At 48.0% G+C, this 17,682-nt stretch overlaps 1 protein-coding gene across 1 annotated transcript; it reads left to right on the top strand.

The window, feature by feature from the left end:
- The first annotated feature begins 2,090 nt into the window (after window positions 1–2,090).
- Window positions 2,091–14,926, top strand: LOC120536044 (proline rich transmembrane protein 1B). Its single transcript, XM_039764372.1, has 4 exons — window positions 2,091–2,264; window positions 7,966–8,458; window positions 10,935–11,063; window positions 13,847–14,926. Exons 2-4 carry the CDS (start codon window positions 8,057–8,059, stop codon window positions 13,994–13,996), a joined length of 681 nt encoding a protein of 226 aa, XP_039620306.1. The 5' UTR covers window positions 2,091–2,264; window positions 7,966–8,056; the 3' UTR covers window positions 13,997–14,926.
- Window positions 14,927–17,682: the final 2,756 nt, after the last annotated feature.

Genomic DNA, 17,682 nt, shown 5'->3' with positions numbered 1-17,682 from the left:
TTTAGGAAGGATCTGCTAGCCAAACGAGCCTGATGGCCTGAAGGGTCCGTCTCGTCTAAGTCCTCTCGTCGGCTCTCCTTGTCTCCATGAGGTTTCCTTTCAAATTTCCAATCACGTGCAGGTTGGATTGATGGTGGTCTCTGGACTGGCTTGGTTTGTGGTGGTCTGGGTGGGCGAGTTGGTGCCGTGGGAGCGTTGGTGCTGCTGGCTAATCTCATCAATAATTAACATTGAGTGTGTGTGTCTGCAGCCCACCTTTTTAGAGAGGGTTGTGACCTTAAAAGGCAGCAGCACTGAGTGTGTTTACACGCACTTGAGCAGCTCGATTATTCACAGAAACCCGATTTCTAAAGCACCATGTAAACCCTGTGAGCGCCCAATGGGATGGACTGCCATCCTAGGTGCTGGTTTCTTGCCAGGACAGGAGGCCTTCTCAGAAGGACAGGGGTGTCTGCTTCTCCCCCAAGCACATGATGGCAGCGTCCCACTGATGGAACTCCCATAAGACACCTGCAGGGCATGCTGGGTATTGCAGTCCCATAGGAGAGTCCTGTCAGGGTACTTGGGTGCCACTAGTTGGAGATCTAGGGGACCATTGCACCAGTCACTTCGCATCTCTGCCGCTCACGTATGTGGATTTCACTTTCAAAAAACAATAAATCATTTAATTCTCGGGCAGAGACGCGAAGTTGCTGGCTCGCAGTGCAGGCAGGGGGTTTGGCGAGTGAAGCCCCCGAATCTTTCAAAAAAACATCAAGTCGAATTTTGAGGGTCCCTAAAGTCTTACTGCCCACCACACTACTCGGTCGCTTATTCCAAGTGTCTATCATTCTTTGTGTAAAGAAAAACTTCCTAATGTTTGTGCGAAATTTACCCTCAACAAGTTTCCAACTGTGTCCGCGTGTTCTTGATGACAGGTACTCTACTTGCAGTCCTTCCTGGGAGTCTCCGCATTCCCAACAATGGAAGTTCTTCTATTCCTCTCGGTGTAGAGAAACTGCTTCTGAGAATCCTTGTACTCCAGAAGTTGCAGGTTTAAGGCTGACCACCGCTGACCAGTTACAACAGTGCAAATGTCTGGACTGGGATGGTATGTGGTGTGATTCTACAACAAAGCACTTGGCATAGTCGGCAGGATTTGCACTGTGAGTGGGTGGAATGCTGTAGCGATGCTGCACAAGATGGCCTCAGAGAGAGTGAGAGAGCGAGAGAGCGAGAGAGTGAGAGAGTAAAAGAGTGAGAGAGCGAGAGAGCGAGAGAGTGAGAGAGTAAAAGAGCGAGAGTGCGAGAGAGCGAGAGAGTGAGCTCAGGGGATGTGACCAGGAAGTGCTCCGTTTGTAATGCTTACAGGCAGTTCCTTACGTGCTGAGGGCCACATAGCGAGACCTTTGTAATTTAGAGCTCCTTGCCGCTTTTATAGTGCCTTTCCTTATTAATGACGGCACGTTCTAACTGATGTTTCCCTGTTTGACTGGCGGCAGAAGAAATGACTCTCATTGTCAGAGTCCCATTGGCACAAAGCTGTGATTCACGCCCTTGACCAGCAGGTGGCAACACTGCCTGCCGGCCTCTTTTCATGTCAAATCATAAGGCGACTCCGATGAAGGATTCTCAGATTTCTAGAAGTTGTCCAGCGCCAATGAAGCGACTCCAGCAATGCAACCCAACCCCTTCCCCACCAGGGAGCCTCCACCCTGAACTAGACTGGCAGCTGAGCCTCCCCAACCTCATGGCTGATTAACCCTTCATGTGCACTCCAGGGCTGAAGTTTCTTTTTGAGGGGTCCCAGCAGAAGACTATGGGTTGCTTTCAGCTGAAGCTGTCAGGTTACTCGGGGGGGAGACCCCAGAGTCCTGCTGTAGCACACCCGGCTGTCGCAGTTCGTCTCCGCTGTGTCCTTGACGTCTGCTCTGTGTTTGCTTTGAATTCAGCCTCTACTGCTGCAGCTGCCAGCCAAACCTGGCACCGCCAGCTGAAGCCTGGATTCCTGGTGGCATCCTGTCTTTATTTACACACACACAAACACACACACAGACAGAGAGGCCTTGTCAATTATTAATCAAACACAGTGAAGTGAAATCCAGTAATGCGGGCGACGGCTCGGCCAGTCTGAGGGAGGCACCCGCAGGAGTCGCAGCAGCAGCCGGCTTTTACCAGCGCAGGCCTTTTTCTGTTTTTCTTGAGCGAGTCTTCCTGAAGGCGACAGTTTGGACGGGCAGCGCGGCACCTGGGATGTCAGCACCTGGCGTCTTCATCTCCTGCAGGTAATCAAAAATTTTCTTTTACCCTCTCTGACCTGTGGTGCCCACCCCACCCCAGTAGGCATTCTGGCCTAGTGGCTAATGCGTCAGGAATTGAAGCCACAAGACTGGTGGCCCAGGGCACAGCACCCATGCCCGGGGTGACCCTCAGCGAGTCACCTAAACTGGCTCTGCTCCAGCTCTACCTTGAGGAGGTCGGACTATGAAAAGGCGCTATATATTTGATGTCTAAGTTCAGGGACAGCTATTGAGCTCCAGCTGTAGCGGGTATTTGCTAAAACAGAACTCCGATGTCTTGAAACTTGGATGGACGGGGCGCCACAAATATGGGCATCGCTTCTGGTGTTTAATGTCACCTCTAAAGTTAAGTATAAGCTTGTTTAGTGAAGCACCTTTTGATGCATGAAAGGCACTATATAATAAAAAGGGGCCATACTGGTAGTGATGAGCTGTCGTCACAACCTGGCAGAATGCCCTCCTTCTTGTGCGCAGGGTGTAGTTGCACAGGGCACAGGGCTGAAGCCGACCTCGACCAGGACGGCGGTCCACTCATAAACACACAACAAAATCAAATTCGGGGTAACAGGGTCAGCGACCTGTCCTGGCAGCAGTGGGCACAAGGCATGAAAGTCACAGACTGGATACCAGCCCATTGAAGTGCCCACCTGCCACATAATGGTGTAAAGTGGTGCTGTGAAATACGACTTTGAGGGCGAGTTTTAGATGATGCCACTGGGCACTGTCTAATGCTTCTGAGGTGCCAGGCAGTGGCATCTTGTAACACTTAAGTGCAGCACAGTTATGTTTATTTCATTCATCCCTCCATTTTCTAGCCAAATTATACAGTTCAGGGTGCTGGAGGTCCGTTGAATGCCCTGGCAGAACTGGCTGTGAGGTGGCATCAGTCTACCGCAGGGCACACTCATTCACTCACTCGCTCCCTTGGAAAAATCTTACATTTGCAAGAATTTTGCATGAGCTGCCATCATGACCACTTAGTGGCGCTGTGACACTGGCACCCAGTCTTTGTTAGACTGGCAAGCCAAGTTGTTGGCAATAATAATTTCAGGCCCCCAGTGGTCCACCAAGAGCTTGTCCCGCAGCTTCCAGTTTTTAAGATTCTTTGTTCTCGTTCTTCACATCCTTGGAGGTTACTTAAGAAATGAGTGAGTGGCACCTGAATGTACAAAAAAATCATCAAGTCGAGTTTTGAGGGTCCCTAAAGTCCTACTGCCCACCACACTACTTGGTCGCTTATTCCAAGTGTCTATCGTTCTTTGTGTAAAGAAAAACTTCCTAACGTTTGTGTGAAATTTACCCTTCACAAGTCTCCAGCTGTGTCCCCGTGTTCTTGATGAACTCATTTTAAAGTCACCGTCTCGATCCACTGGACTAATGCCCTTCATCATTTTAAACACTTCAGTCAGGTCTCCTCTTCATCTCCTTTAAAGGCTCAGCTCTTGTAATCTTTCCTCATAACTCATCCCCTGTAGTCCTGGAATCAGCCTAGTCGCTCTTCTCTGGACCTTCTCTAGTGCTGCTATGTCCTTTTTGTACCCTGGAGACCCAAACTGCACACAGGACTCCAGATGAGGCCTCACCAGTGTGTTATAAAGCTGAGCAGAACCTCCTGTGACTTGTACTCCACACATCAAGGCGCTATATAACCTGACAGTCTGTTAGCCTTCTTAATGGCTTCTCAACACTGTCTGGAAGTTGACAGCTTAGAGTCCACTATGACTCCTAAATCCTTCTCATAAGGTGGACTCTCAATTTTCAGACCGCCCATTGTGTATTCAAACCTCACATTTTTACTTCCTGTGTGTAATTCTTTACATTTACTGACATTAAATTTCATCTGCCACAAATCTGCCCAAGCCTGTCTGCTATCCAAGTCCTTCTGTGATGATATAACGGATTCCAAATTATCTGCTAATCCACCTATCTTGGTATCATCTGCCAACTTAACCAGCTTGTTCTTTATATTTCTATGTCAATCCATCCATCCATCCATTTTCTAACCCGCTGAATCCGAACACAGGGTCACGGGGGTCTGCTGGAGCCAATCCCAGCCAACACAGGGCACAAGGCAGGAACCAATCCCGAGCAGGGCGCCAACCCACCGCAGGACACACACAAACATACCCACACACCAAGCACACACTAGGGCCAATTCAGAATCACCAATCCACCTAACCTGCATGTCATTGGACTGTGGGAGGAAACCGGAGCGCCCGGAGGAAACCCACACAGACACAGGGAGAACGTGCAAACTCCACGCAGGGAGGACCCGGGAAGCGAACCCGGGTCTCTGCCTCCGTGCCGCCCCCTATCTAAATCATTTATAGATATTACAATTATAAAAAGCTGCCCCCACACTGCCCCCTGCTGGTCACCACTCAGTTCTGATGAGGTTCCTCACACCATCACCCTCTGCTTCCTGTGTCTGAGCCAATTCTGCACCCATCTAAAAACATCACCCTGAACTGCCACCTCTTTAGGTTCGATGCCCACCCTCTCATGTGGCACCTTACCAAATGCTTTCTGAAATTCAAGATAAGTGATATCATCTGCTCCACTCTTTTATTTGCCATTTGTGCATAAAACCAGCAGTCAAAGCACATTGGAATTCTTGTGCAGAGCTCCGTCCGAGTGATAGTAAAAAACATTAAAAAAAAATTAAAAACAGTGAAACAATATAATAAATAATAATAGATTATAGCAGCACTATACAGAAAGGTGGTACACCAACAATTCATTATATTTGTAGGTATTGCACAGTTCAAATATTGCCCGTTTTTCACTCGCCGTTTCCATGAGCAGTGAAGTGAGGTAGCGTGAGCTTATTTCTCGTGTTCAGCCATTTTGTTTTGCCATCAGCCTGACTGTGTTATTGAAAAGCCTTGTTGTCTGAGCGATGATGCCGTCTGCTCTGCGGAGTCTCACATCGTACGTACAGTTCTTGTGTCTGAGCAGAGAGTGAGCTGGATGGAGTGAGTCCCTGATAATTCCCTCTGCCCTTTTCCGACAACGATGTAAAGTCCATGGAAGGAAGTTGATCCAAGGCGCTATATATTTGATGTCTAAGTTCAGGGACAGCTATTGAGCTCCAGCTGTAGCGGGTATTTGCTAAAACAGAACTCCGATGTCTTGAAACTTGAATGGACGGGGCGCCACAAATATGGGCATCGCTTCTGGTGTTTAATGTCACCTCTAAAGTTAAGTATAAGCTTGTTTAGTGAAGCACCTTTTGATGCATGAAAGGCACTATATAATAAAAAGGGGCCATGCTGGTAGTGATGAGCTGTCGTCACAACCTGGCAGAATGCCCTCCTTCTTGTGCGCAGGGTGTAGTTGCACAGGGCACAGGGCTGAAGCCGACCTCGACCAGGACGGCGGTCCACTCATAAACACACAACAAAATCAAATTCGGGGTAACAGGGTCAGCGGCCTGTCCTGGCAGCAGTGGGCACGAAAGTGTCACAGACTGGCTGTGAGGTGGCATCAGTCTACCACAGGGCACACTCATTCACTCACTCGCTTCCTTGGAAAAATCTTACATTTGCAAGACTTTTGCATGAGTCGCCATCGTGACCACTTAGTGGCGTTGTGACACTGGCACAGCCACAGGGATGTTAATTTCATACATCCCTCCATTTTGTCTTTTCTGACAACGATGTGCGTACATATTTAGTCCATCGAAGGAAGTTTTGTCCCTACGATCCTCTCCGCAGTCTTTATGACTCTTTGCAAAGCCTTCCTCTCTGCCGGTGTGGTGTGCCCGTACCAGACAGTGATGCCTGCGGTGAGTCAGTCCTCTGTGGGGCGACGGTTCAGGTCGACTTTCCTGAGCAACCTAATAAAACGGAGCCTTTGCTGGGCTTTTTTCACGGTGGCTGTGGTGTTAAGAGTCCATCTCAGGTCTGGCGTGACCTGCAATCCCAGGAATCTGTGGCCGTCGGCCGTCTCCACCTCAGTCCCTTTGAGGATAAGAGGCTGTAGAGGGAGAGGATTCTTCTTGAAGTCCAGTATTATTTCTTTGGTCTTGTCTGTGTTGAGGATGAGGTCATCCTCCTCTCCGTAGACAAGAATGGAGGTCCTGTACCCTGACTCGGCCCCAAGATGGTGGTACCATCAGACGATGGTGTTGTCCTGGGTGGAGACACAGTCATGAGTGTACAGAGTGAAAAGTTTGGGGCTGAGGCAACAGCCCTGTGGGGATCCTGTGCTGACTGTGAGCTCAGCAGACACCCGTCCTCCCAACTCTCACCTTCTGTCAAGAAGTCCAGGATCCAGTTGCAGGTGGGAGTTGGGACGCCGAGGTCTGTCAGCTTCTTGATCAGTTTTCCCGGGTGGATAGAATTGAAAGCAGAACTGTAGTCCAGGAAAAGCATCCTGGCATACGTTGTGCTACTTTCCAGGTGTTGCAGAATGTGATGTAGAGCTATCGTTACCGCATCGTCCACCGATCGATTGGGGCGGCAGGCAGGCTGGAGGGGGGTCAGCAGTGTCCCGGGACCATATGCTTGATGTGTGCGAGAACCAGTTTTTCTAGACCTTTCTTAGCGACTGGTGTGAGTGCCACTGGCCTGAAGTCGTTTAGAGTAGATGTGTCCGATCTTTTGGGGACTGGTACAATGGTGGAGGATTCAAAAATATGGGGGACTACTGCCTGGGATAATGACAGGTTGAAGATGTCATCATACACACCAGCTAATTGTTCCCCCACAGTCCTTCAAAACTCTGGGAAGAACTCCATCGGGTCCCACAGCCTTGTGGGGGTTCACCTTCTTTAGGGCTTTCAGGACCACTTTGCTCGTATCCTTTTGTTTCCTCCCTGTTAGTAAAACACGACCTCCCTCTTCTGAGCCCACGCTGACTGTCCTGTCCTTGCCAGGCGTTGCTCAATCTTATCCTTAAGAACTCCTTCCATTAATGTTCCTGTGATGCCCGTTAAGCTTACTGGCCTACAGTCGCTCTGATCTGCCCGGTCACCCTTTTTATATAACGGGATGATGTTTGCCATTTTCCAGTGCGCAGTGACTTCCTACAGATACGTGTCGGAGGTTTCTATCTGAGCTCGCCAGCCTCCTTCAGAACTCGAGGGTGAACCTGATCTGCTCCTGGTGATTTGCTTGACTTCAGCCTATTTAATCTCCGCAGCTCTTCTCTCTCTCTCTCCAATTTCCAAATCCCTCAGCAGCTCCTTAGTAGTCCCGTTCACCTCTGGGATTCTCTTGTCAGCGGTCATTTTTGAGAGGGACACAGCAGTCCGGTTAGCTGTCTGCCAGATCTGGCCGTCTCTTGCTATGACTCAAGCTTGTCACTCAAGTGTTGGTGACATTTCATGAACCTCCAGTCACTCATCAGGCCTGCACTTTGGGTGAGGGCAGTCAGTCTTCAGGACCCCTTTGCCAGGTCTGACCACCTCTTGCTATGACTCAAGTGCATTGCCAAAGTGTTGGTGCCATTTTATCAACGTTTAGCTCCGCCCTCTGCATCACACTTAAGGGGTTTCAGTTTTTTCAAAGTGGGGGTCCTGTCACCTGGTCTGTTGCCAGGCTGTCCTGCATCAAGCTAAAAGCTCCCTCCCTCCCTCACTCACGCGGCCCCCGAAGCTCATCCCGGGGTGGGCACTGGAGCTCTCGTCCTCCTCCTGCCCTGCGTCTTCTCTTTGTTCATTTGTGATGTTGTCTCATTGCAGGTCTCCCCTTCAGCCAGCGCCTCGTAAAGTGACAGAGAACCCCCTTGATTGATGTCACACGTGTCGCCAGCTACCCACCAGTTTGTGAAGGATGACCGGAGTGAGCGACGACAGTTGTGCCGCAGGAGATGCCAGCCACAGCGGGCGAGCTGTGAGAGTAGAGGGCAGGCCGGAGAGCCAAAGACGGAGCATTCAGCTGGCATTTGCAGAAGAGATCAGTCTGCCTTCTGTTGTGGTTCCTGGTCCAGCACAACAGACCAGTACGGAGTACCACCAGGACATCCCCCCGGACAACTGTGGTGTCACCAACCCAGGGTTCACTGCAGAGCCCCCTCCTTACTCGCCACCGGACCCAAAGATGTGCAGTCTGCTGTACCCGCCATTTCCACCGCCTTACCCTGGCCACGTCCCTCTTGTATGCCAGCCAGGGTCCACAGACCAGCTGTTTTATCAGCAGCAGCTGTCACCGTCAGCAGTCTACCCCTACACAATCGTAAGAGCCCACCGCCGTTGAAGCCTTTTGTTCTTTAGTTTGTTTCATTTCCACCAAAAAGTATGAAATCTGCTCTGCATGCACTAAAACTGAAAGCCTTAAAATGTTATTTAGCATGAGCTTCTGTCATGAGCGCACAGTGGCATTGTGCCACTGGTACCCAGTCTGGGTTAGACTGACAAGCCAATTAGTTGGCAATAATAACTCCATCCCCCCAGGATGAGTCTTTTGTTAGTTTGACCCCCATTTTGGGTGATGGCAGTCAGCATGTTGGTCCTCAGCACTTGTCTGCCAGCTATTGCTACCTGGGCATGGAGGTCAGTATGGGCACCAAAATATGTAGTCTATTAGGATGAGTCCAGGCTTGGCATGTTTAATCCAATGTGGCAGCTACCAGTAGTCAGTGCCAGAACATGCCCTCTAACACTGGCACTGGTCCCACAGTGCTGTGGCTGGTGGTGTCTGCTGCCAACAGTAAACATCTAAGCCCACCAGATGTGGCATTGCATTTGGAGGCCCATTAATGACAGGACCACAAAGTTAGGACTGGCTGGCAGAACTGGTCTTGGATTAACTTGCCCTCCATTGAAGTTGGTGGAAGTCAGCATTGGCTCATTGGAGTCAGATTTGTATCTGCTATGTTGGTGCCCGATGCAAAAAGTCATCTCACCCAGTTTTCGAGAGTAAGGCTTAAGTCACCAGCACTAGACTTGGCATGGTGGCAGAAGAAGGTGCCAACACTGAAATGCCATGGTCAGCTTGTTTGACCCATTCTGCCAGATGCCAGTATTCACTTCCAGAGCTAGCCCACCGGCTGCTATTTAGTTCAGCTATTTTAGTCCAATGAGACTGTCGGTGGCACTTAATGCCAACAAAGATATGTTTGGTCAACTAGAACTAGTTATGGATCAACAGGTCCAGTCCAGTGTGCTAAGGTGCCAGTCTGCATTGATAGACTTGACCATTGGGTGTAGCCTTTGACCAATGCCACACAGCACCATCTGATATGGCTGCTGTTGGTGCCCAGTACTGCTGAGCTGCTCAGGTTTGCCGTTGGGTTAGCTTGTTTGATTTAGCCTGGTAGATGCCAGTCCATAGTGCCAGACCTGGCCCAGCAGGAGTCAGTTTGGCACTCCTTTAAATGGTGGTGCTTAACTCTGACCAAGAAATATGTGATCAGCTAGTGATAGCCTCGGATCCGCTTGTCCAGTCTAGTGTGGCATGATGCCAGTCTTCAGTGTTGCACTTTGAGCCTTGGATCAGCTTGTCCAGTCTAGTGTGGCATGATGCCAGTCTTCAGTATTGCACTTTGAGCCTTGGATCAGCTTGTCCAGTCTAGTGTGGCATGATGCCAGTCTTCAGTGTTGCACTTGCCTATTGGCAGTAACCTTTGCCCAGTGTCTGCTCTTTAGACTGATATTCTATTAGATGGCACTGTTCAACACGGTTATTAATGGTGCCCAGTACTGACCCTAAGGTACCAGGCTAGTCAGGGTGACATGAAGGCCAATTTATTTACATGAAAATAGCAGATGCCACTCATCACTGCTACATGTGGCACATTAGAAGGCACTTGACATTGCCTTTTTCAGTCTCATATCACTTCTGCCAGGGCTGAATGCCAATAAAGACTTGAGTGGTTAACATGTAAGAGCTTAGGATCAGCTTGCCTAGGCCCAGTGTAGTGGAATGCCAGTTGGCAGTGCCAGACCTGCCTATTGGAGATACTCTCAGATCAGTGTTGCCCTCGCCTTGGCTAGCCTCATCCAAACTGGTACCTTGAGTAAATGTTGCCACAGAAACACCCTGGCAGCCAGAACTAGTGCTGGGTGAGCTAACGGCGGATTCTTAAATAATTGAGACCCCTCGCTATCTGCACACCTTTCCGTGTTGTACATTTCATTTGAAATTAATGCGTTTATCATTTTTGTCCACCAGTCTACACTCAATAACCCGTAATGACAAAGTGAGCACATTTGAGCAGGGAAGTTAGTAAATTTATTAAGGATTCAAAATGGAAATCTGTCGTTTCTAGAATAGTCCGACCCTAAATTCAGTTCTTTGCAGAACTTGTTAAGTCTCTACAAGCTTGGCACTCCTGGATATGGGCACTTCATCCCATTATTCCTGGCAGTTCTTCTCAAGCTCCATTAGACTAGACAGGAAGTGTCTGTGATAGCCATCTTCATGGTCCCTCCTCACATGTGGGCCACTCGAGGACATTCAGGCACCCGTCCCACTCCAGGCTCTCTGGTTCTGCTACTCCAGCCCCACATGGACTCTTCAGTGCTGGTCCTGGACCACTAAGAACAGCCTGTACTCGATTACACCTGGTGGTCACCAACACTAGCTCTTCATAGATTAGTGAAGACAAATCCAAAATGGCTGCTGGTTGTCCCCAATGTCACCGGTCAGATAGATGGCCAGCTGTCTGGTTGCTCACTGCTGTTTTTTTTTTTTCTTGTGTGTGTTTCAGTACATGAACAACTTCCCAGTCCGGTCTGAAGAAAGACGAATACCCAAAGACTACATGGTGGAGTCCGTCTTGGTCATGATCTTCTGCTGCATGATGAGTGGAGCCATTGCTGTCGTCTACGCCCATGAAGTAAGACATTCTGGGGCTCTCGTTAGTGGGGCCACCTCAAGACGTGACCAGACTAGCTCTGAACTCCAGCTGGCCGGCCCACTGTCTCTGTAGTCCACTTGGGGTCTTCTGCGCTTACTCTCATCCACATCCCATCTGTGACTGACTGGGGGCTTCAGGTTGGCTGGTTGTGGCAGAGTGGGCCCTCAGGCATCCCCCACTACATTTGTTCCAACCTTACACCTGATGTTGCTGGGGTAGACCCTACAATTATTGGGTTGTGGCTCCCTAAATTTGCTTGTTTCCTTTTTTCTGAAAGGGCTGCTCTGTTTGGACCTAAAGGGTTCCATCCGAGGTGAGCAGGTAGTTGGACAAGTGGCTAGTGTCACCATCTTATTTCTTGACACATGGCTGGTGTCACCATCCTGTTGCTGGACATGTGGCTGATGTCACCATCTTGTTTCTAGACAAGTGGCTAGCATCACCATCTTGTTTTTCGACACATGGCTAGCATCACCATCTTGTTTTGGACACATGGCAATCAACATGGCTAGCATCACCATCTTGTTGGTGGACACATGGCTAGCATCACCATCTTGTTGGTGGACACATGGCTAGTGTCACCATCTTGTTGCTTCTAGAGCCTCATTTGATCCCAGGCTCAGGTTGTCTTCATATAAGTTCAACTACTTGGCCACCAGATGACCAAAGAGGGGTCAATATAGAAAGTGGTCTACAGTGTCCCCTTCAGGGCAAGTCTCCAAATAGCAACCCTGTACTTCTAGTTTGTCCTTTAATGCATGGAGTCTCAGTGACAAATAGAAGGAGGCCTGTAGGCAGGTTGTCCTCAAAAAGACCACAAGGTGTCATCTGCTGTTGTCCTGTGTGCTGTAAGTGAACCCTTAGGTCGTAGTTGATAGTTCTGGACATGGCGGTCGGGTGGAAGCAGCCACTTAAAATTATGGGACACACCCTGAGTCCCCAATACCCCCGTCCCCCCAAGCCTGCTGCGTGTTTCTCAGATTCGCACAAATAAATCGCTCCTGCAAGTGAACTACGATACCCGATGAGAGAAGTTGCAAAATCAACCGGAATGTTCAAGAAAATTATAGAAAAAAAAACCCGATCTAAATCCATGAAGTCGTTCTCTCGTGAAAAGCGCAGACAGACGTTGGAGTTCATATATTTAGAGATATCAAAACAGCGTTCCATTGAACTGGAGTTACTGGATACTGGATAGAACTTTGGTCTTGGAAGCTGATGAGTTGATACACACTGTTGGAGCAAAAAAAGGGGACTACCGGCCACCTGTGCAAACCTGTCAGGGTTCACATCTCTTCTTTAGAAACTGATCGAGAAAGTGTCATGGCAGAAAAATAAAACAGAGCAGCAACATCTGCTGAGCATGAAGCAAATTACAGAAGCCAATTACGTGATAGGAACCTAAGGACTGAGGGTAGACCATTCATTCCATCAAGCCCATTTGTTTTGACACTAGCTCAGCTGTCCCAGATCCTCCTTAAAGGTTCTCAAAGTTTCTTCTTCAACTCCATTTCTCAGTAGTTTGTTCCAGGGTCCCACAACTCTCTGCGTAAAGAAGTGCTTCCCAGCCTCAGTCCTAAATGTTCTTCCTCTTAAGTTTCACTGATGTCCTCGAGGTGAGTCCCGTCACCTGCTAAGCGTCAAGCACATGCTGCACGGCCACCTGCTGGTACTACTGGAGCCGGAACCTTAATCTTGGGAGGACCAGAGGTCCACGCGTTTTTAGTTTAAAACAATATGTTTAGTCGTAACTGACAAGCAGAGAGTTCTGTTCTGTTAAATGTGAAATCATAAATCTTGGAAACTTCTGTCAGGTTCAGCTTCGTTTGGAGAAAACGGAGAAGTGAAATATGTGCGGCCACACCTGCGTGTACGGCTGACAGAAGAACAAATTCTGGCCATTTTATAGGCGCACACTAACGTGACAAAACGTCCTGAGAATGTTCAGATGGATGTTTTGAGGGACGCTGGTTACACTCACTAAAGGGGTTGGCGAGTGGCGCCATGTTGATTAGCACATGTAAGTATGAAAGTCACCGGCCTTTACACATGTGACGTTAAGGACCCCATAAACATGTCACGTTTTGTTTATATAGAATTCACACAGAGAACCACCGACACATGGACTAAGTGACCAAGTAGAGTGGTGGACAGGAGGACTTTAGGGACCTTCAGAACTCAACGTGATGTTAATTTTGAAGGAACGACGTGAGCTGGACTGGCAGGTTTCGTTGGGCTGAGTGGCCTCTTCTCGTCCAGAATGATCTCATGATCTTTTACGTCCCATACTGTTTCACGTATCCGGGTGTCCTCAGGTTGATTTCAGTGTCCATGTGGAGATTGCTTTCCACATCCTATAGTAGGCAGAATTTTTAGGTTGATTGGCAAATCCAAACTGGTGCCCATGTATGAGTGGGCTCTGTGGTGGGCTGGTGTCCTGTCCTACACCTGATGTTGCCATCATAGGCTAAAGCCCCTGTGACACTGAACTGGATTAAGCAGGTCTGGTGGGCTCATTATGTTATGGTACGTCTGCCCGGCTTCTTCACAGGTCCTCTTCCGCATCCCACAGCTTTGCAGGTTTGCTTCATCATCGCCTGGCCCATTATGGCCGACTGCCACCCCACCCGCAGTTTGCTTTCCTCCTTGCACCTAGGACTGCTTGGATTGGCGAAGGCCCCCGAGATCCTCAGCTACATTAAATATGTTTGACAATGCATGGATGGACGGGTTTATTAACTTTTTATTTTGTTTTTTTGCAGGCTCGGACAGCCATCAACAGAGGGGACCTGGTGCAAGCAGAACAGGCATCTTTAAAGGCCCGCTCTCTCGTGATATTCAGTCTTCTCTTTGGGGTCTTCGTCTCGGCCGGCTGGATTGTGTACGTGCTAATTGCACTCTATGCGCTGTAGAGGGGCTGGCGTGGACTGTGGCATCCCTGGGGTTCTTTCTGGTGCCAGGAAAGGAAGGCATCAGCAGCACTAATACAGAGGGGCAGCAAAAGGCAAACCTTCAGAAAAGACATTTGACTTGTCAGGACAACACACATTCACATTTTTGTCACTTTATCGTGTGTCACTGTTCTATTACAATTAGTGCTCAATGATTTGTTACAAGTGTCTAAAAATCGCATTCACATTTGGTACTCCGAAATACGAGGGAAAGTGAAAAAAGATTTTAGCTATTGGCCATTGAGGGTCTACCAGCAGCAAGGGGTGTAAGTAACAAACCCAAGGAGGTCCGACTACAAGACTCTTGACTGCAAGACACAGAAGTGATCGTTGGTACAGTAGGGGGACATTTCAGACCCGATTCAACGGTTACAAATGACCTACGGCCAGAATGCCCACAAACAACAACTGCAGAAGTTTCAGTAAGTCAGCAGGAAAGGACACACCAATGGCAATGCTGCCACCTGGTGGCCGAGACACACAGTTACAGATTCAAGCCCAGTACTGATGGACTGTGCCTCCTGGTGGCTGGCACTGCGGTCTCTGTTCGGATCGTCCACTGCCACAATCTCTGTGTCTGGGTGGGTTTTACTCAAAAATCCCCAAAGTCTTGCATGATTAAGTTAATTGGGGAGTCCACACTGTGATGGCTAAGTCAGGCATCAAAAAAAAAAAACCCTCATTTTGACCAAGCGAGTTTTCAGATGGTTATGAAGCATTCCATGTTCCTGCTAGTGTGTCAACTACAATAAATCCGAGCTATCGGTAATTCTAAGAGTGTAACTCACTTTGTGATGGACATCAGGGGGTTGTGTTCTTAGCCATCTGCAACAGAAAAAAAAAAAAAATCTGATGGGCCTGTCACACAAGAGCAGCACCCGATTGACCAAATGGGCCCGTGATGTCCAGGGCTGCATGCCTGCTACACTAAATGGTTTGACGTGCGTCTCCCCGACCCCGAGAGGTGTGGATAAGACATTGAACCCAATTCGGGATGAGGACCCCACAAACAAGGAATTCCCAGTAAGTGCGGGTCACATAAGCTGGCACTGATGAAGACCCCGCCCTTCGTGACTACTGATTGGATGGTTTAGTGAGGTCATCAGAGCGGCCCTGCTGTGGTCGCTTATGGTGTCTGAGAACCCGTTGCAGACATTCGGCAAACTCGGTCCTGGGGACCCACTGTGGCTACAGGTTTTTTGTTCCAGCCAGTTATAAAGGAATTATCTAATTTATTTTCTTTCAAAAAACATTTTCATCTTGATTTTCATTCTAGGTGTTCTAATTGTTTAATGAATTCATTATTTACTAATTAGTGGGTCTGACAATAAGAGAAGTTGCAGTCTTTCATGATTCAGTGTTGTTTGCCTGGCTGGGTGCTCTGCTGATTTTTAAATTGTCATTATTAAGATACAACTGCACAGAGAAGGACAAATTATAATGAAATCACAAAAGAAAGCGAGTTAAGCATTTCAATCAAGAACAAACGGAGAAATATTTCTAAATGTTTTATAAATATAAAAACCTGCTAAGCTTTTTCTGAAGAGGAAAAATACCAGCCAATTAAAAGAGATCAGTTATCAGCCACAGTGGGCCCCCCAGGACTGACTCGGAGAACCCCTGGTTTAGAAGACGAGGCCTAAAAAGAGGCAGCAAACCTGTGGAAGGGTCTTTACCGAGAGTAGGGGGGCCGACCCTATTGACACAGGCTTGTGCCCCCCAAGGGACAGTCAGTTATTTTAAGGTATACCATTGTGTGATGGGGAACCAAATATGTTGAAAAGAAAAGACGCACTTGTGATTTCAGGGTTTCTATTTTGTTCACACTAATAAAGATGCAATTTTTTTTTTTATTTGTCCTAGAAATTAAAAAAAAAAAAAAAAAAAAAAGTTTTTCATTAGAAGGTTTCTCTTGTTTGCTTTCAAAATAAATGTCATTCAATCTCTGTTGTCTGGTTATTCCCACTGTTAGGAAGTAACGATCACAGAAAAGACAACTAGTGTCCATGGGAATGGCTGCTCGCCGTTTATCATTTAGAAATCAGTTCAGTTGCAGCTTCAGCGAGTGGAGGCGATGGGGGGCAAACAGTCCACAGGTGCGCCAGGGGGCACAATGCCTGGGTTGTGGCAAAGTCACTAGCTAATCATCGGGGTAGCAGTCACAGGACATGACTGAGTTGTGAATGTGCAGATCTTCATGGACCAAGCAGGTTTGAAAAGCATGGCCATCCTTGCCCTTTATGTACCATCTTTTTAACATTAAACATTTCCCGAGCAGGTAGCAGTGTGTGCTGTTGTAGACAAATTCAGACTCAAGGCTTCAAAGTAGGTCTGATCATATTTATTATATTATTTCCTTGTACTTCCTTCATTCATTCTACCGCCCCTCAGAACGGTGTGGGGACACCGACCTGTCCTCTCTCTTTCAGAGCTTCAGCACAGTAAGTCCCCTTTATATCCAGGCAAGTTATCACATCTGTGAGTTCTATCCATACACACTGATCGGCTACAAACATTAAAACCTAATACTGTGGCGGTCCTTCTCGTGCCACCTCAACAGCTCTGACAGATGGAGGCATGGACTCCACAAAATCTCTGAAGGTGTCCTGTGGTATCTGGAACCACGATGGCAACAGCAGATCCTTTAAGTCCCATAATTTGCAAGGTGGGGCATCCATGGATGGAACTTGTTTTTTCAGTACGTCCCACAGATGCTTCCTTGGATTAAGACAGGAGAAATTTGGAGGCCAGGTCAAAACAGAACTTTTTGCGATGTTCCTCAAACCATTTCTGCAATTATTGCAGTGGGGCAGAGTGCATCACGCTGCTGAAAGAGACCACTGCCATCAGGGAATACTATTGGCATGAAGGGGGGTATATGGTCTGCAACAGTCTTTAGGTAGATGCTACGTGTTAAAATAACCTCTACATGAATGCCAAGGTCTCCCAGAGCATTACATGGTCTTCATTGGGTCACTACCTTCCCATAGTGTACCTGCAGCCATCCATCTCTCCTCCAGGTGAACGACATACACACGTCACCATCCACATGATCTAGAACAAAACACAACAACAATGCCCACGCCCCAAAAAAAAACAAAAAACCTCCATGTCTACAGTGAAATACTGCTGGCTGGCGGCTCTCGGCCCCAAAACATGAACTGTGTGTTTGGATAAACAGAAGGGAAAATAGAAAATAGAATCAAAGACTGCAAAAGAACCGGTTTTGAGTCTGCTCCAAAAGTGAGCCTTAAGCAAACCCTCATCATTCAGCAGGACAATGGCTTCCAAAACACAAAGGCAAAGGAACCCTGAAGCGGCTCATGGATAAAAGCTGAATATCCTACAACAGTCTAAAGCAATCATATTGAGGATCTGTGGCGTCGCATTTCTGACCCTACCAACGTGTGCAGGATGCAATACTTACACAGAAATTGTATTTCCTCTTTATCTTCTTAACATTTTTTCTGGTTACAGAGTTGGGGGATATAAAGGAAACAGACGACACTTTTGATAGAATTCTTGCATTCCCCCCCAAATTAACACAGAACAAAAGGCACAATAACAAAACAAATTGAATATCAATGCTTTGATATTAAAATTTCACAGGAAACAAACCAATCAGCCTAGGATTTGTTACGCAGTAA

This window comes from Polypterus senegalus, chromosome 9 (genome assembly GCF_016835505.1).
Source record: "Polypterus senegalus isolate Bchr_013 chromosome 9, ASM1683550v1, whole genome shotgun sequence".
In the NCBI taxonomy this organism is placed as follows: domain Eukaryota; kingdom Metazoa; phylum Chordata; class Cladistia; order Polypteriformes; family Polypteridae; genus Polypterus; species Polypterus senegalus.
The sequence above is the reverse complement of the archived record's forward strand: the minus strand, read 5'-3'. Positions and strand labels throughout refer to the sequence as shown.

Bases quoted from the DNA above. Each gene is read 5' to 3' on its own strand.
- LOC120536044 (XM_039764372.1), top strand. From the start codon at position 8,057: ATGACCGGAGTGAGCGACGACAGTTGTGCCGCAGGAGATGCCAGCCAC. The intron at 8,459-10,934 runs GTAAGAGCCCAC...TGTGTGTTTCAG, and splicing joins CAGTCTACCCCTACACAATC to TACATGAACAACTTCCCAGT. The intron at 11,064-13,846 runs GTAAGACATTCT...GTTTTTTTGCAG, and splicing joins CTGTCGTCTACGCCCATGAA to GCTCGGACAGCCATCAACAG.